Genomic DNA, 16,116 nt, shown 5'->3' with positions numbered 1-16,116 from the left:
AGCTAAAGTGTGAGTTTCAATGGACTCTCCAGGCTTTGTCTCCCAAGTTCATCTCCAAGTGTAGATTGTGTAGAGAAGGCCTTCTTTGTAAAAGCTGGAAAAGTTGTACAAATGTTTGACCAGCTCATTTGGGGCGTTTTGTCTCCTGGGCCTCGGTTGCCTGTGCTGCGGGGAAGCCTCGGATCTGCAGCGCGGGCGCCTCGGGCAACAAGTAGCAAAGCTGCGCCTCCCCCCCCCCCACCCCTTCTGGAGTCTCTGGGATGCTCTGGGCTCCTGGCCCCACTACCCGAGGGGCCGCTGGGTTGGGGGTTGGCTAGTTTCTCACTTTTCTCCCTCCCCAGCACCTCCGCGCTGTATGTAGGCCTGGAATGAGAGCCGAGGTGTCTTCGCGGAGGCTGGGAAAGGAAGGCACCCCTCTAAAAGGACAGGCTTAGGCTGAGACTGAGACACCCCCCGGCCGCCCTGCTTTAAAGGGAGCGAAGCAACCTGCCATGGCTTTGGGTGTTTTTTCGTGATTGCCTGTGTGTGCCAGAGCCTCTAGGCTTCTGTTTATCCCCAAAATCAGCCATTTGGATTTGTACCGTCTAAATCTACGTGTCCTTTTGAGGTTGCGCACAGATTTTGCATTGGTTTGTAAAGGCCAGCGGTCTGCCCAGGGGTTGGGCAAGAAAGGGAAAGGGAAGACTGTCCACAGTCCTACCAGGCTGAGGGCCGTGGCCCCAGCTGGTCAGTGGTGATCACTCCAAGCCCACCTGAAGAGTCACCTCACCTTCTAGGCCAACTCAAAACTCCACTTTACAAAATCCAGGCCCCAAGTAAGAGACCGCCAGAGGAGGGAGGAGGGGACACCCGGGGACTCCAGACCCTTTGGGAACTTGAAGAGGTGCAACCATCCCCAAGGCCAAAACTGCTGAGGTGCAAATGGGCCGGGACTCCTCCGAGCAGTCACCCTTCCCGGTTCAGCTCCAAGGGGTTGACTTGCCTCTGGGAGGGTCAAGTAGACGCCCTTAGAGTCGGAAGTGGACCGGCGGCAGGAAAGGGGAGGCGGGCTGCGCTCATGGTTCTGAGGGAGAGATTTTCTCCAGATGCTGACAGGTCGCAGCCAACAAGGAGCAGGTAGTCCGCACCCCTGCGTCCAAAACCCAGATCCCCTTGGTTTTACTTCCCAAACACACAAATCAAACCCCATCGTATCTGAAACAAAGCAGCCAACTTACACACACGCATTTATAGGGTAGCTGAGGTGGGGCAACTTTCAGGGCCCACTGCCTATCCAAGTACCCAGTCTCCTCTCCCCCCCCTTCTTCCCTCCCTCCCTCCCTCCCCCCGCCTCTGCTGTGCTAAACTCTGGCTATTTAGGCCTTTCCTGAGGGCGCAAAAATGCTTTCAACCTCCGGGGGATCACAGCCACACCCCCCACCCCCGTCTCCGCGACCGCTCGGAGACGCCCCGTCCCGTGCGCTCGAAGGCAAGACGGTGGCCCCGCACCTAAAACACAATTCCGAGTTTTACACTCCCGGGGAGCAGAAGAAAGATTTATAAAATAGAGAAAGTAAGCAGAACAGAGAAAAAAAAAATTGTTTGGATTGCAAGTGCGTCTCTCACTTGAAGGTTCTTACCCGGGTGCCCCGGGTAGGAGCGCGGAGACCTTGCCACCGGCCGGAGCCGCGCCGGCCTCGGGCCCCCAGCGCCCGGGCGCAGGCCCTCGGCGCGCCGCCGCCTACCTCGCTCGCTCAGGATGCCGTCGATGCTGTGTTTCGCCTTCTTCTCGCTCTCCTCGGCCTCCTTTCTCTCCAGGTCCGCCTCCTCCTCCTCGCCTTTCCCGAATTTACTCCTCAAGATGCGGCTGATGGAACTCACTGGGGACGGGAGGGGGGAGGGAGCGCAGAGCACTGAGATGCGCAAGGCTGGGCAGGAGGGGCCCCCTCCCCCAGTCCGCGCCCAGGAGCCGCTGCCCCGTGGGGGGGCCTCCTGGTTCTTCTCCCACCCCGCCCCCAGCCTCCCATTCGAACCCCCCCGAGTCCCAAAATCAGCATCTAGGGAAAAGGAGACCGGAGCCTGGGAAGCTTGCACCTCCAAGCGAGGCCCGGGAACCGCCGTTTCTGTCCCTGTTCCCCAGCAGGGAACGTCCCCTTCTGGACTCTATGGACCGGGCTCTAGGTCTCCAATCGGAGCGCATTCAGCCCACCCTGCCCTCAGCACCACCACCTGCAGGCGCTGGGCGGGCTCCGCGGCGCCCGTTCCGGGAGGAAGAACCTCAGCGGACCCTTCCCCAGCAATTCAACTTTTTTTTTTTTTTAAGGCTATAAAGGGTTTCAATTTCAACTGCAGAACCGTTTCCTATTGTAAAAATCAAAAGAAAATTCACTCACCACCCCCCCCCACACACACACTTATTTTTTCCAGATTCCAGTGTGGTAAACAAATCCATGCTCTGAAATATCTCGTTCTCGCAGGGGGGAAAGGGAGTTCCCTTTTAATTAAAAACAAACTCTCCCGCGCGCCCTCGCGCTGGGCCTGCGCGCCCCTCTCCTCCCCGCGCCACCCACGGCTAGGGCGCGGCGCCGGGCGGTGCCGGGGACCCTCGGGGACCCTGCGGGCCCGCTGCGGGGCCTCCCCACGGCGGCGGACGCGGCCGGGCCTCGGGGGCCAGGCCCCATGTCCCGTCCATGGGGGTTACCAAAACATTTGTTTCTCTTTACAAGGGAACATCAATATTAATAAACGCTGGGCCCCCGCCGCGCGTTTCCTGCCGTTTCCCCGACAGAAACCCTCCTCAGGGCGCCCTCTGCGTTGCTCCCGACCTCAGGACCCGCAGCTCAGCCGGGCTCCCTTCGCGCCTGGTTCGTGAATATCTCAGAGCCGCCTCCCGAGGGCCCAATCGATCCCTGGGGTGCTTACAGCTTCGGTGACCCGCCGGGGAAATCGCTACTGACGGCTGCGCCGCAGGAAGACGCAAGTGGGCCTGGTACCTGAGGGCACGGTGTTCCGGTCGCAGACCGCGTCCTTGAGCAGCTTGTCTCGGATTTCCCAGCTGAACATGCCCGGGTTCTCTCTTTTGTACTCCTCGATTTTCTTCTCCACGTCGGGCGTTGTCACCTGCTTTAAGAGAACAGGCAGGCAGGTGTTGGTACCCAGTCCTCTGGGCCAGCGAGCCAAGCAGGATGCTTCTTCCTGCACCCCCTGGGAAGGGCCCCCTTGTGAGCAGAGGGACCCCGACTCTCAAGGCAGTTTAGGTTAAGGTAGGACCAGGCAGAAAGTCATCCTTCCCCATCCTACCCCGAAGCAATCTGAGGACCCTCCACCACCCCGGATAAACAAGGACAATCAGGATAAATGGGAAAGAGGGGTGCAGCTTCCGATCCCTGGAAATACGGAAAGGCAATTCCTTACACAAAATCAACACGAAAACGAAACTAAAAAAAGAAATGCTTGAGAGAGAAGCGGAGACACCAAGTGAGCGCTGCAACGTCTGCCTGGCCAGAGGAGCACCAACTTCGGCTAAAGGGAAAAGGAAAACGAACCGCTAAAGGCGAGCATCTAGGTTTTGAAAATTTAGTTGAGTGGATAACACTTAGGCATCATTTGAGAAACTGGCTCTTAGTTTTTTTCCAATTAAAAGAGTTTCCAGAGATTCTTAGAGAGGTTGCAAAGGGCACTGAGGAGGGAGAGGGAGAGGAGGGTCTTCGGAAGCCTTAAGTTTACCAGAACTCTCCTGTTGATTCTGCCCCGTGGCAACTAGAAAATTAAACCGCGCTTTCCCCACATCCAGAAGAGAAGGCAGACCCGGTGTAACCCCCTCCCACTCGGCCCTCCCAGTGGGACTCTCTTTCCTTTCTTTAAAGGGAACCAAAATCATTTGAGGATAGCACCAAACTGCTTTTTAAAAAGCCAAGTCACGAGAGCTCATGACAAAGAAAACAAATCACTCAGCTTTTGACTCCTTGAGGACAATTTGGACTGGACGAGACTGGGGCCTGGAGTTGGGAGAGCGACCATGAAACGAGCCGAAGTGGCCCCTTCGATTAGCTTTGGAAACGGCAGTGCCGCGGGTGGGAGCTGGGGAGATACCAGAAGAACCAGCAACAAGTGGACACACAGTTCGGTGCCTGCCCATCAAAATAATGTGCTGAGGAATTACAGGACTCGGCATTTTTTTAAAAATGCTGTATTTTCTTTACAAACGGGCTGGATGGAGTTTTCCCTTAGTGTTTATCCAGGAATCTCGGCTTAGGCAGCAACTAAGTCCCCCCACACTCACCACGCACGCACGCACCCCTACACACACGCACACCCCTCCCCAGACTTGAAAAATAACTCCTTGGAAAGTCCCAGATGGCCGCCCTTGCCCCCAACCTGCCCCTCCATCACCGAGACCGCGGGCCGGAGGCCTCCGGAGCCGGCGCGTGCTCACCTTGGGCTTGCTGCCGCCGATAGCACCGGGACGGATGGAGCCCGTCTCCTGGTACCTGCACAGGATCTTGGAGACGCAGCCGTGGGACACGCGCAGCTGGCGCGAGATGACGCAGGGCCGGATGCCGTGGTGGGCCATCTCCACGATCTTGTGGCGGATGTGGTTGGGCAGCGGCCGGCCGTTGATAAACACGCCGCCGAGCTGGTTGACCCGGCCCTGGCCGAGGGGGGTGGACACTGGGGGCAGAAGGTGAAAAGGGACGCAAAGGGAAAGTCATTTCAGGGGACTTGGGAGCGGCAGCTGGGAAGAGGAGCCCAGGAACTTCCCGCTCCTTTGGCCAACCCGAAGGTTACAGGCTCAGCCGTGAAACCGCTCACCTCCAGCTCCCGGCCCCAGCCCCTTTTTCAATCACATTTGTTCAAAGTATTAAGGAGTTCAGGGCCAGGCGCTGCTGTGTGAAAGGTACTACCAGGGCCAAATAACTTGTCCCCGGGAAGCTGTTTTCTCTTTCTGTCCAGGTAAGGCGGCAACTCTGGGGAACGGGGTGACCCTGTGGCTGGCACAAAGTGGGTGTTGCTCAAGAAACAGCCTCCTGGCAGACAGAAGTTCACCCAGGCTCGGGCCTGCTTGGACTCCGCTCACACCAAACCCTGTCCAACTGGGCTGCTCCCTTCCAGAGGGACTTGGAGGAGCTGACAGCCTTTGGGACTTCCAGCTCAGAGTGCAGCAGCCAAGGATCAAAGAGGGTCCCAGAAGGAGGCCGCAGGTGGCAGCCTGCGTCACCTGTTACACCTCCGGGCAGGGAGACGACCAGATCTGTTCCCTGGCCCCCTGGCCTGGAGTCATGCTCTGGGTATTACATTCTACTCTGGACCCAGGGTGGAAGGCAGGAGCCACCCGACCTGCATCTCGAACTGTCAGAAGGGCTTGGACTTGCAAAACTTCCCTGGTCCTGGGAATGCCAGAACCTTCAAGCTGACCTTCAGGCAGTTTCCCAAACGGGTTACGGAAACTTTCAGACGCCGCTAAAGAAAAACGAGACTCTAAATAATTAAGTAATACCAACAATCCCAAGCAGGGTGTCTGTCGCAGGGCCTCGCCACCACAACTTTGCACCGCCAAGAAAATTCTTCCCGAACTTAACAAGGGCTTAGCAAGTATGGGCAAAGCCGGGGCAATTTGGAGACGCCTTTGGGTGGGCAAAATGCGGAGAAGTTGCTTCCTGTTGCTCAGAAGTCGGCTCATCCCCTCCCCACCGTGGATTTTCCAAAACAACAGGCAACGTGGACGCGCTGGGAGCAGGCCTGGCCGCCAAGCTGCGAAAGGGCTTTCGGAGAGAGCCACGCTCCACTTGCAGAGAGAAAATCGGGCGCAGATCTCGCCCCAACACTTCCCTCCCGGGGTCGGGGTGCTCAGGGAATGGGGTCCCTGGGCGCGCTAGGGGAGCCTGAGGAGACCCCGGGTAGCGTGGAGCAGCCCGGGCCCAGCCCGGGCTCGGGCGCCGCGGAGGCCCTCGCTTACCTTCCAGCGGGAACCCGCTGCGCGGGTAGTTCTGCCCCGGGCCCGGCCGCATCATCCTGGGCACAGCTCCGGCCAGCGTGGTCATCCTGGGGGCAGCTTCGCGTGGAAATTATATCCAGGTGAAGGCGAGATAAAAGGCGAGCGCGGCGCTGGCGACCCTCGGGAGCTCCCCGGAGCGTGGAGAGCCCCTCCCCAAAAAGGCCGGAGAGAGAGGGAGGGCCGTGGGGAGGGGGGCCGCTCGCGCCTAGTGCTGGGAGAGGCTCGAGGTGGAATGGAACCGGGCTGGGGAGCCCTGAGCCCGGGATCTCGAGCCCCGGGCGGAAAAGTTTGGTGGGAGGCTGGGCGACTGGCCCCGCGGCCGGGGGCGCAGGGGAGGGGTCTCCGAGCGCCGCGGAGAGCCAGGGACGGGGGTGGGCCGGGAGCGCGGCCGGCTGGAGTCTCCCGCTGTCGTGACACCGAGTGCGGGGCTCTGGGCTCTCAAGCATTTATTAGTTCTTTCACCCAAAGCTTGGTCAGGAGCCCTGAGCTGCGATTGGCCGACGGGGAGACCGTCCCGGGTGGCGGAGACACGCGCTGATTGGGCGACAGCGGCAACTTTCTCTTCCCATCCCCGGAGGTGCCGAGGCCTCCGCCTGGCCCGGAGGGACCCGCGCTGCGCCCCTTCCCTGGGAGACCCGTGGAAACTGCGAGAGACAGCCCGAGGGAGATGACAGCTGCTGAGAGTAGGGAGGGGCCCCTGTCTCTGTCTCTGTCTGTCACTCCATGTGTGTCTCTCCTTGGCTATTTCTCTCTTTGTCTCTCTCTGTATCTCTGCGTGCCTTTCTCTGTCTCTATTTCTCTCTGGGTGTCTATGTTTTTCTACTTGTGGCTCCCTCGCCCCCCCCCACACACATACATTTTTCTTGGCTTACTGCCACTGAAGGGGGCACCATTGCATCAGAAGGCATTGGGAACCCCCAGACCTGTGCGGCCTTCCTTCCTCTGGTCAGTGCCCCTTGGCCTAGGCTTGTGAAGGGGTCCTCCCTGAGCGGTTCCTCCCAGGAGGAGTCCAGGCAGAGCTGGTCGGTCCTTTTGTCTCCTCCGTCTGGGGGCAGGGGTACTGTGAAGCCCCGCAGACTGGGGAGGCCCCAGCACTGCTAGTCGAAGGCTGGGGAGGGGAGGAGAGGGGAAGAACACTGTCTCCTTTTCTTGATTGAAAACCCGGGTCTGAGAAGCCCCAGCTCTAAATCTCGACGTATAGATCCCAACGCGCCGGCAGAGATGCGCCTATACGTTCAGGTTTTGCCCGGCTGCGGCGTTTGTTCTCAGGAATTTATTATGGTATTCAGACTAAAGTGCTGGAAAAATAAAAGGAGTGAAGTCTTGGCTAGGAGCTGAAGTGTCCCCAGCAGGATGTGACGCCAGGAGTGTTGTAAAGACTGTCTGTCCTTAGAGAAGGTACTATTGTGCATAGCCTTTTATTTATAACTTGGTAAGTGCCAGCGAACTCGCCTCCTTTACACCCCGAGTGCCAGCCCCGCGCGCTGCACTGCGCTCTGCGCGCCCGAGTCTATTCAGGGACTGTCACTCCGGGACGGCGAGGCATTCAGGGCCTTAATCAATCAAAAGGATGGGAATCGGGCAGGTTTTTCCCTTTGAAATAAAGGAAACAATGACTTCTGGGCTTCAAGTTCCCCCGTTGCCTTTTACGATTTTTTTAATTTTTCCTGCGCTGGAGTTCTCCACTCCTCTCTCTCCGCCCACGCTTCCCCAACTCCTTGGACAGTTTTTACGTGAACTCGGACTCCCAACCCCACTTCCCAACCCCTTAATTAAGGCAAACTCAGAAGGCAAGATGGGGGGGGGAGTAGCTGCTCAATGTTCTGCAAGTTGGCCATTTAAAAATTCACTCACAAGTGGGAAAGCAGGCCGCTTTGGGCTGGGCCCGGTGTCCAAAGGCTTGGTTGACCTGGAGCAGCTAGAAGAGGCTTCTGGAGATGTTCGAAAAATCCTGGACATCCCCTCACCCACCCAAGGGAGTAGCGCCCCATGTGCATTCATAGCACAAAGGAAAGACGCTGCCGACGACGGAGCCCTCCCTGCTCAACCTGGTTTTATATAAAATGATTCAATTTGTCAAGGGGGAAACTTTGTCATTTCCTTTTTGCACACATGGGGCCACCAAAGTCTGTGTCCTTGCTTCTTAAGCCCCTTCTCAGGGATTGCATCTCGGGACCTGGACTTTTTCCAAGTTTTCTGTCTCCAAAAGGTTGAGCGAAGCAGACAGAGCACTTTCTGGGGTCCGCGGTCATGGTTGGGGAGGGAGGCACCGAAAGTGTATTTCTAGAGAGCATAAGGAACTTCAAGTTGCGGCTACACGGAACCCAGGACGGCGGTGAGCGGTGGAAAAAACGTCCAGGGCTGAGTCTCACCGGTTTTTGAGCGCAGGGCTGGTTCCCAGGGCCCGGGCGGCGCTCCCCCCGCGGCGTCCCCGCGGAGAGCCGGCCGGTCGGCGGAGGCGCGCTCGCTGCGGGCTGGTTCTCCCGCGTTGCGCGTCCCGGCCGAAGTGGCGGAGCCGGAGGACCTTCGAATGGAGGTACTGACGGTGCAACTGGATCTCGAGTGCGGATCTCGAGTCCGCGCACCCATACACCGACCACCACCTGCTATAAAAATGTGCGGATGGTGGCCACGAGGGGGGGGGGGCCTGCAGCTCCGGGGTCTCTCCTTTCCGGCCTCTCCCCTAACCGGGGGCTCTGAGGTTTATAGTGGCCAGAGAGGGGTGAGCTCGGCTTTTTCCCTCCCAGCAGCGTCCAGAGGACCCCGGAGACACAGCAGCTGGGCCGGTACGGCTGCCGGGCCACTTCCAAATTCCCTGAGGTTGGCGTCCCTGAAGTCCGACCCGGAGGGCCAGGGCAGCGATGTTGGCTGAGGCTCCCGGCCCGTGGGGCCCATTCGCAGCCAGGCCAGTCCAGGCCCAGAGCCAGTCGGGGCTCCGCCGCGCGCAACAGGTCTCGGGAGGGCGGGTGATCCCAGAGTTCCCAGATTTGTTTCGAAGAGCACACTCCCAGCTCTGCACTCCAGGCCCTCCTTCCCTGCCTCGGAAGCGTGGGCCCCCCCCCCGACTTCTTTCCCAAGTCTCTCGGGAAGCCAAAGGCCCCCCACTCCCCGGAGCTGGAAGGGGCTCTCCACCCAGGCCCCTTCCCTTGCCGGGAGCCTGGGGGCCAGAGTCCCAGTGCCAAATACGGCCACGATACGGGGCCCGTCGGCAGGAGAGTGCCCGGTGGGGGGCTTGGAAGGCGAGCGCCGTCCCTGCGGCCCCGAGCCCAGGCCTGGGAGGCGGCGTTTCTCCGGGAGGACAACTCCCCAGAAAGCAGCCCGAGAGTCTCTGCGACAGCTCTGTGAACCAGCCGAGCTGTCCGCCCCGCTATCCCTGCACTTGCGAAATGAACCCGGAGCTTTGAAGGCAATCGTGGGACCAGTTGACTTTAAAAGGTGGAATGTAACTTGTCACTTCCTCTGCCCCCGGTTTCATTGGCACCGCAAGCTGGGGGGGGGGGGGTCGTGCCTCTTTACTTGAGGGTTTTCCTTCCCCGCGGGTTTGGTTGCAGGGACCTACAGTCCAGTCGGGGGGCAGTGGCGTCGGCTCGGGCTGTGCGACACCCTCGAGCGCGCAGCCCCACAGCTGTGGGCCCGGGCACAGGCGTGTCACAGCCCGTGGGCTTCTCCGGCCTCTAGCAGATGACATCATTTGCAGCTGAACGCAGGCCTTAAAGGGAAATTATGGTCTGTGTAAAATAACGTCCGTGGCCTTGTAGGGGGCGGCATCTGCCACCTCGGCCTTCCCCCCCCACCCCATCTGGAGGGACCCGCCTGGCCGCCCACCGGGGCCCAGGCATCACGCTCAAGGCGCAGCCTGACGCCTGAGCGAGCCAGGAACCCTCAGCTCCGCAGAAAGGCTCCCCGTGTTCACCCGCAGGCAGAACGCCAGGTCCGGGGCCGCGCGCCCCTCGGCTGGACGCGGCGCCCCGACCGGGGAGCGCTGGGGTTCACGCGCGCCGCGCCTTGCGCCCCCCGCGCCGCCACCGTCCGCGGGGCCCCGCGCTTCGTGGTGAAAGCTTTGGCGCCGCAGTTCTCACTGGAAAATCAGTGGGGAGGAGATCGGGTCTGCGGACTGGACGAGGGTCTGGGCGCCGCGCTGGGTGTGGCGGGAGCCCCGCAGCCGTGGGGTCGCCCCGCGGTGCCCCTGCCGGGGGGGGGGGGGGGGGGGCAGATCGAGGCCCGGGGGGGGGGGGCAGATCGAGGCCCAGCGGGTGGGCTCTCAGGACAGACTGAGGGCCAGTGGGGAGGAAAGAGGGCGGAGGGAAGAGAGAGGAGGGAACGGGAGTGTGGTCCGGACATTTGCGGAAGGGCGGGGGGGGGGGGGCAGGGATGACCATCGGGACAACTGGTTGCCTACAGACGTTCATTTGGTTCTGCAAAAATTATTTTTATGCAAATTAGGAGGACGAGAGGCGCGAGTCCGAATCTCGGAGGGGAGGGGGGAGTGGCTCATAAAAAAAAAAATTAGAGTAAGTCCTTGGTAACCTTTAAACAATGTTCTGCCCAACTTGGTCAGACTGCACGAGGGAAGCCGGGTCTCTGCTCCCCGGCGTGCGTGCGCGCTGTAAGCCTGCGGGCGCCCCGGGACTGGAGGAGTCGCGCGGAGGCAGGAGCTCGGGGCCGCGGGCTGCAACGCTGGGGGCACGGGAGGGCCCGTCGGGTTTCCCCGACGTCGGGAGCAAAGAGGAGGGCAAATGACCGCCCCAGGAGCTTCTGCCTCGGGAGGCTTGGGCCGCTCTTGGACACAAAAGCCCCCACTGTGGGTTCCCCTCCGAGGCCCCGGGAGTGCAGTGGAGCGGTGAGTGGGAGAAGGGGAGGGACCGGGAGTGGGGGGCCTAACAGGCCCTTTGCGTGGATCAGGCCAGGTCTCTCTGACGCCCGGTTTCCTAGGGCCCGAGCCAGCGTGTGAGCCGCCGCCGCCCTTCAACCCCGTGGGAAATGTCTCTGCGGGTGGATTTCAGAGGGAGGTAAGGGGGGGGGTGACTGAAGGAACTAGAAAAGAGAGGACCGTTCAAACCCAGGGGGGCGCCACAGAGGGGTCCCGGGCGCCTAAGGCGGCAGAGCCTCGAGTGAGCCCAGGACCAGCAGTCCCCACGCTTTTAAAGGCGCGCCAGGACCGGAGCCGGCGCAGCCAACCCGCCAAGAAAACGCAACAGGTGTGTGGGGGAGGCCGGGCCTCCGCGAGCCCACCCGGTGCGATTTGGCCGGAGCCGGAGGAGCGCAGGTGGGGACAGGAGGGGATACTAGGAAAAGCGTTGGGCGCCGAGCCTCCGGGCCACCCCTGGGAGCTCACGGCGCACGGGAAGCTGGAGGGACCCGTCTGCCCCCCACCAGCCTTTCAGAGGAGCGAGGAGGGGGGAAGAAGAAACTTTAAACTGGTCTTGGGTTTGGAGGCGAGCAGTGGAAGAATAATTTGGAGTTAGAAGTTTGGAGATGGGAGAATTCCGAGGGAGGAAATCTGAAGATATTAACACCGACCATCTCCAAGGCCAAAAGCGATGGAAAGAGGCCGGCCGGCCGCCGGGATGAGCTGGAGGGGGCCCCCGAGAGAGAAGTGAGACCAGCGCTGAGCCGCTGCCTCGGGCCCTCTCCGGACGCGCCCCGGGTCCCCTTGGAGGCCGCGCGGGCGAGGACCCCTCCCAGCTGTGCCGCTTTTTCCCCCGGAAAACCCCCGAGAGGCACCCCGCCCCCCAGGCCCCCAACGCCCAGCCTGGGGCCAAGAGTTAAGACAAGTAGCCCCAAGAGGAACAAGCTTCAGAGAGCGCTTTCCCTTCCACTCCTTCCTAAACGAAATCGAATACTATCTGGCTGCAAGAATATACATCACGGGCCCGGAGTCTGAAAGATTAACATTTGGATACGTAGGAAATGTAATCTGCATGGCTAATCGATTCCCAGCGTCTCCGTTGAGAGGGTAAAGATCGATATCTGCATGATGGATACTGTATTAATAGGGGCATAAATAAAGGCCGAGGAGCCCTGACCGAACCCTTTGAAGCCGCGCCCGGCTCTCGGGCCTCCACGCGGCCGCCCGGCCTCCCCCTCGGGCCCGCAGCCCCTGCTGGGTGGGAGGCACTCGCTCCCCCGCGGGAGCGGGAGGGGGAGGGTCTTGGGCTAAAGAGAGAGTTTGCAGCTCAACACAGAGGCGGCACTTTTTTTCCTGGGCTGCAGCAGGTGGCCCGTAAGGAGGGAGAGAGGGTGGTGTTTTAGCAAAACGCACCGCTCATATACTTAGAAACAGCCACAGAAGACCCGTGGAGGGACACGCACAGTCACGCACCTTCGCACACACATTCTCACGCACGCGGACACCTCGAACTCCGTGCACAGACTCGCATAGCCGCCTAGATGCACAATCGTCCATCCACAGACGCGTTGGCACGCAGGGGCAGGTTCCCCCTCCCCGCGAGCACCGACGGAAGCCCAGGCGGAGTCCGGGGACGCGTGAGCCCCGCTCCCCGAGCTCCCCTTTGGGTAGGATTAAGGGGAGGTAGGGAGGCGCAGCGGGAAGCGTGGGGTGGGGCTGGGGGGTGGGACGGAGAGAGCGGGTTCCTCCAGGTCCCTCGGCGCCCCTCGAGTGGAGAGAGGCCCACCCTTGAGCGGAGAGAGGGTAGTTGCAGACAGAGACGGGGTGGGGGGTGAGTCTCAGGGAGAATGTCCCGGAGACAGCAAGGCTAGGGGGACAGAATGGGGGACACTTCCATCCCGAGCAAGGATGCCTCAGCCCAGTGGTGACCAATTAGTCCTGGGTCCCAGCGGCCGTCTCCACCGCGAAGCCGGAACGGCCAAGGGAATTTTCCAAATGCAAATAAATCACCCTTCGCGCCCTTCTCTCCGTAATTAAGAAGGGCGTTTGGACTAATCTTTATTAATTACTCAGACCTCCGTGCGGCGTTTGCATCAATCACACCCAAATCGAAAGCACTGGGGCCTAATCCCTTCCCAGAGCGCGTGTGGAGAGGAGGCTGAGGCCGGCGTTTCCCCGACGTGCACCTTTCTGGGGTCGGGTTCCCGTCGCCGCGGGAGGGGACGCGGCTTTCTAGGCCCCGCCCGGAGGCAGTGCCCCAGCCCAGAGCCTGCTGCGCGCCCTCCCACGGCTCCCGGAGCCCCGACTCGCCAGGAAATGGGCCCCAGGGGCGTGGATCCCCCGTCGGGGCGCGCGTCACTTGTACACACAGGGAAACTCACGGAGACTCGCACGTAACCGCCCCCCCCCCGCAGGCCTACTTACAACCCCAGCCTCCCCCTTCCTGGGAAGGTCCGATGACAAAAGCGCACCCTGCGAGCCCAAGTCCGTTCTGGGCAGCGAGGCGGGGGTGGGCGGTACTCAGTTTACCCCTGGGGCGAGACGACGGGGTTGTGGGGGAAGACCTTAGGGGCAGACCAGGTGGCCGGCCGAGGGGGCGAGCGGACGCGCGCTGTGCGGGTGGAGGGGGGAGGTAGGGGCTCCAGTGCTTGTCCCAGAAACCCGGGGAAGCTCGAAGCCCCCAGGTCGCGCGTGGAAAAGCTGTCTGGAGATGGACGTCGCCGAGTCCCGGTTCCTTGGGGCAGCCCCGCAGCGCTCCCGTGCACCGACGCCAGGCAGCGCGGGGGAGGGCCTGGGGCGCGTGACTCCCATTTGGGCCGCTGGACTCTAGGCCCGCGCCCCTCTCACCCCCACCCTCCGGCGCCGCCCCAGCAGACGCCTGTCCTCTTTGCACCTTGGACCTGGGCCGTCGGGGCTGAGACTCTTCCACTCGAGCCGCCTGAAGAGTTTCTGCCCCATGTGAAAAAGGGAGGGGGAGCGACTGAGGACACAAACTTAGCCCGGCAGTGATTTCCGAGTCCTCAGCGCGGGAGGTAGGAGCTGCGCACACCAGCCCTGATCGCGGACTCGCGGCGCTGGACGGCAAAAATCCAGCCCCGGGGACACTACTCCCAGGTGCCTCTCTTGGTGTTGCAGCCCAGTTATTAATGCTGTGTGAAGCCTGGCGTCGGGCCCTCAGTGGATTCCGCCCTTGGCTCTCCGGCCTTTCGGAGGCCCCCCCCCCCGCCTTCCACTGCCCCCCCCCTGCAGAAAGTGCCCCTTCCCGGCGGTCAGAGTTCTCGCTTTAGGGAGGTGCCCCGATCTTCGGGCCCCTGGCGCACAGCCCCGGGGATCCGACGGCCTGCGGAGAACCGGGACCTGCTGCGCTGCTTTGGGCCGCGCAGGGCCCCAAGAGGTGCGGGAGGCAGTGGCCAGCGAGCAGCTCCACCTGCCTCCGCGGCTCTAGGCGCATCGCCTCTTCACTGCGGCTTCCTTCGGGCCTGCGCCGGGCACCCTGGAGCCCCACATTCTCCCCTTCTGCCCTTCACCTCGGAAACTTCTCATTAAACACGCCGGCTCCTTGCTCACCGGTTGCCTCCAGGCCCTGAGACACCTGCGAAGCTGGCCCTCAAACCGCTCCTAGGGGCAGCTTTGATTATTTAATTCTACCGTCTCCTCCTCCACTGCAGGGTGGGCTGGGCGGGTGCTCAGGCTGTGTCCCCAAAGCAGACCGGTGGCCTTTCATTCATTCCACACATACTTACGGAGCTTCTGCTCCAGGCAGTTCCAAGTGATTGAAACACACCAGAGTTTGCCTCCTGGCGGAGCTGATGTTCCAGAAAATAACCTAAAAGAACAGAAATGCAACCTGTCAGGAGACTGGTTGTGGGATGAAGCTCAGCTCTGAGACGTACTTGGTGGGGGGAAAAGCAGAGAGAGGGCAGCTGTGGGAAGCTGGGGGGTGGCGGGCCATTCTGCTTCAGCCAGGGAAGGCGGCCGGCCAGCCAGGTGGCTCACAGGAGGGCAGGGAGGGTGGGCCCGAGCATTTGGTGCCGGGAAGAAGGGAGGCTGCTGGGAGAGAGTGGAGGCCTGTGCTAGTCACAGCACTTTCGTGAGCAACTGCTGTGCTCTCTGAAGTCTGAGGTCTGGCACCCGGGCTGGGCAGCCAAACTTGCAGAGGAGCTGTGCCTGGAAAGAGGCAGCCCTTAGGGCTTGACATTCCTTGCACCTCCCCCCCCCTCCTTTCTGAAGATGCATCCTTGGGGCAGTGGAACGGATAACAGAGGACTGAATCTTCCCGGGAACAGGCAGAGGCTTCCTGGAGTCCACCCTCTCTGGCCTCTGGGAGAAAGGCGGACCTCACTATTGGAGGTCAGGGACTTGGGGGACTTCCCTGTCTCCTCCCTTCCTGTGGTCATGGCTCAAAATTCCAGCAAAGGCTCGGCCCCCATTGTCTGCAAATTGCATTTTTATTTAAAAGAAAATGACCCAGCTCCTTGGTGTCAAGCCCCCCTCCCCCCTGTCACCTGGACCCATCACTCCCAGTCCCCAGAGAGGAGGAAAGGCCTTTCAGGCTGGGTGAGCTGGAAACACCCTGTTCCACGCTGTGGGGGCAGGGGCTCCTGTCTCTCCTGAGCGACACCCGGCAGCTGCCACCAACTCAAGGCAGAGGAAGGACTTTTCCAGAGGAGCCCAAGATCCTAGAGGAGCAGTCGCCATCCCCCAGCTGGTGGCCTTGGAGGACAGACCTAAAGAGACCAGCAGGGCCATTCCGGAGAGAGCCGTGTGGACATAGCCCTGCAGCGGGGGCTTGAAGAGAGGCCGTGGCTTCCTCAGGACAGTGAGTGGGAATCCTGCTCAGCCACAGGGAGCGCTTCTTACTTGTCACAAAAAACGAGCGATACAGCAAAGCCCCACAGGCATAGTTGCTGCTCAGCAGGGGGAGGAACAGAGACGGTGTAGCTGCAGCAGAGGCGCCGAAGACTTGCGAGGAAGGGAGTCCCCAGGGCACCATCTCCAGACCTAAGTTCCCCATCTCCAACGCGGGTGGAGGGGGCTGCAGAAGGCCCAGGCTGCCCTGACGCAAGGGTCACATGAGTCGCCCCTGTAACAGACACGGTGATCTCCGGTCCCTCAGAAGGAGGCCACATTTCCAATGGGGGCTTGTGCTCTGCTCCTCTGATTGGTGATTTAGCCCCCACGTCAGAACAAACAGTGCGGTTCCCTGGGGGAGGCTGACCCAGGAGGCCAGGAGCCCGACCCTGGGCCTTTCAGGAACAAAGTGGCAGTTCACCCGGGAGCGAGGAATCAAAGC

General features: G+C 61.1%; 1 protein-coding gene across 1 annotated transcript in view; it reads right to left on the bottom strand.

Moving 5' to 3' along the window:
• PAX3 (paired box 3) overlaps nucleotides 1-6,310 on the bottom strand; it is an 87,491-nt gene extending 81,181 nt beyond the window's left edge. The window contains exons 1-4 of the mRNA XM_081142863.1: nucleotides 5,936-6,310; nucleotides 4,415-4,650; nucleotides 2,973-3,102; nucleotides 1,620-1,859 (exon numbers count right to left, since the gene is read on the bottom strand). Of these exons, the coding sequence (XP_080998989.1) occupies nucleotides 1,620-1,859; nucleotides 2,973-3,102; nucleotides 4,415-4,650; nucleotides 5,936-6,020 (691 nt within the window). The 5' untranslated portion in view covers nucleotides 6,021-6,310. The remainder of the gene's footprint in view (nucleotides 1-1,619; nucleotides 1,860-2,972; nucleotides 3,103-4,414; nucleotides 4,651-5,935) is intronic.
• Between the last annotated feature and the right edge of the window lie 9,806 nt (nucleotides 6,311-16,116).

This window comes from Miniopterus schreibersii (assembly GCF_964146895.1).
Source record: "Miniopterus schreibersii genome assembly, chromosome: 7".
NCBI classification, from domain to species: Eukaryota; Metazoa; Chordata; class Mammalia; order Chiroptera; family Miniopteridae; genus Miniopterus; species Miniopterus schreibersii.
The sequence above is the reverse complement of the archived record's forward strand: the minus strand, read 5'-3'. Positions and strand labels throughout refer to the sequence as shown.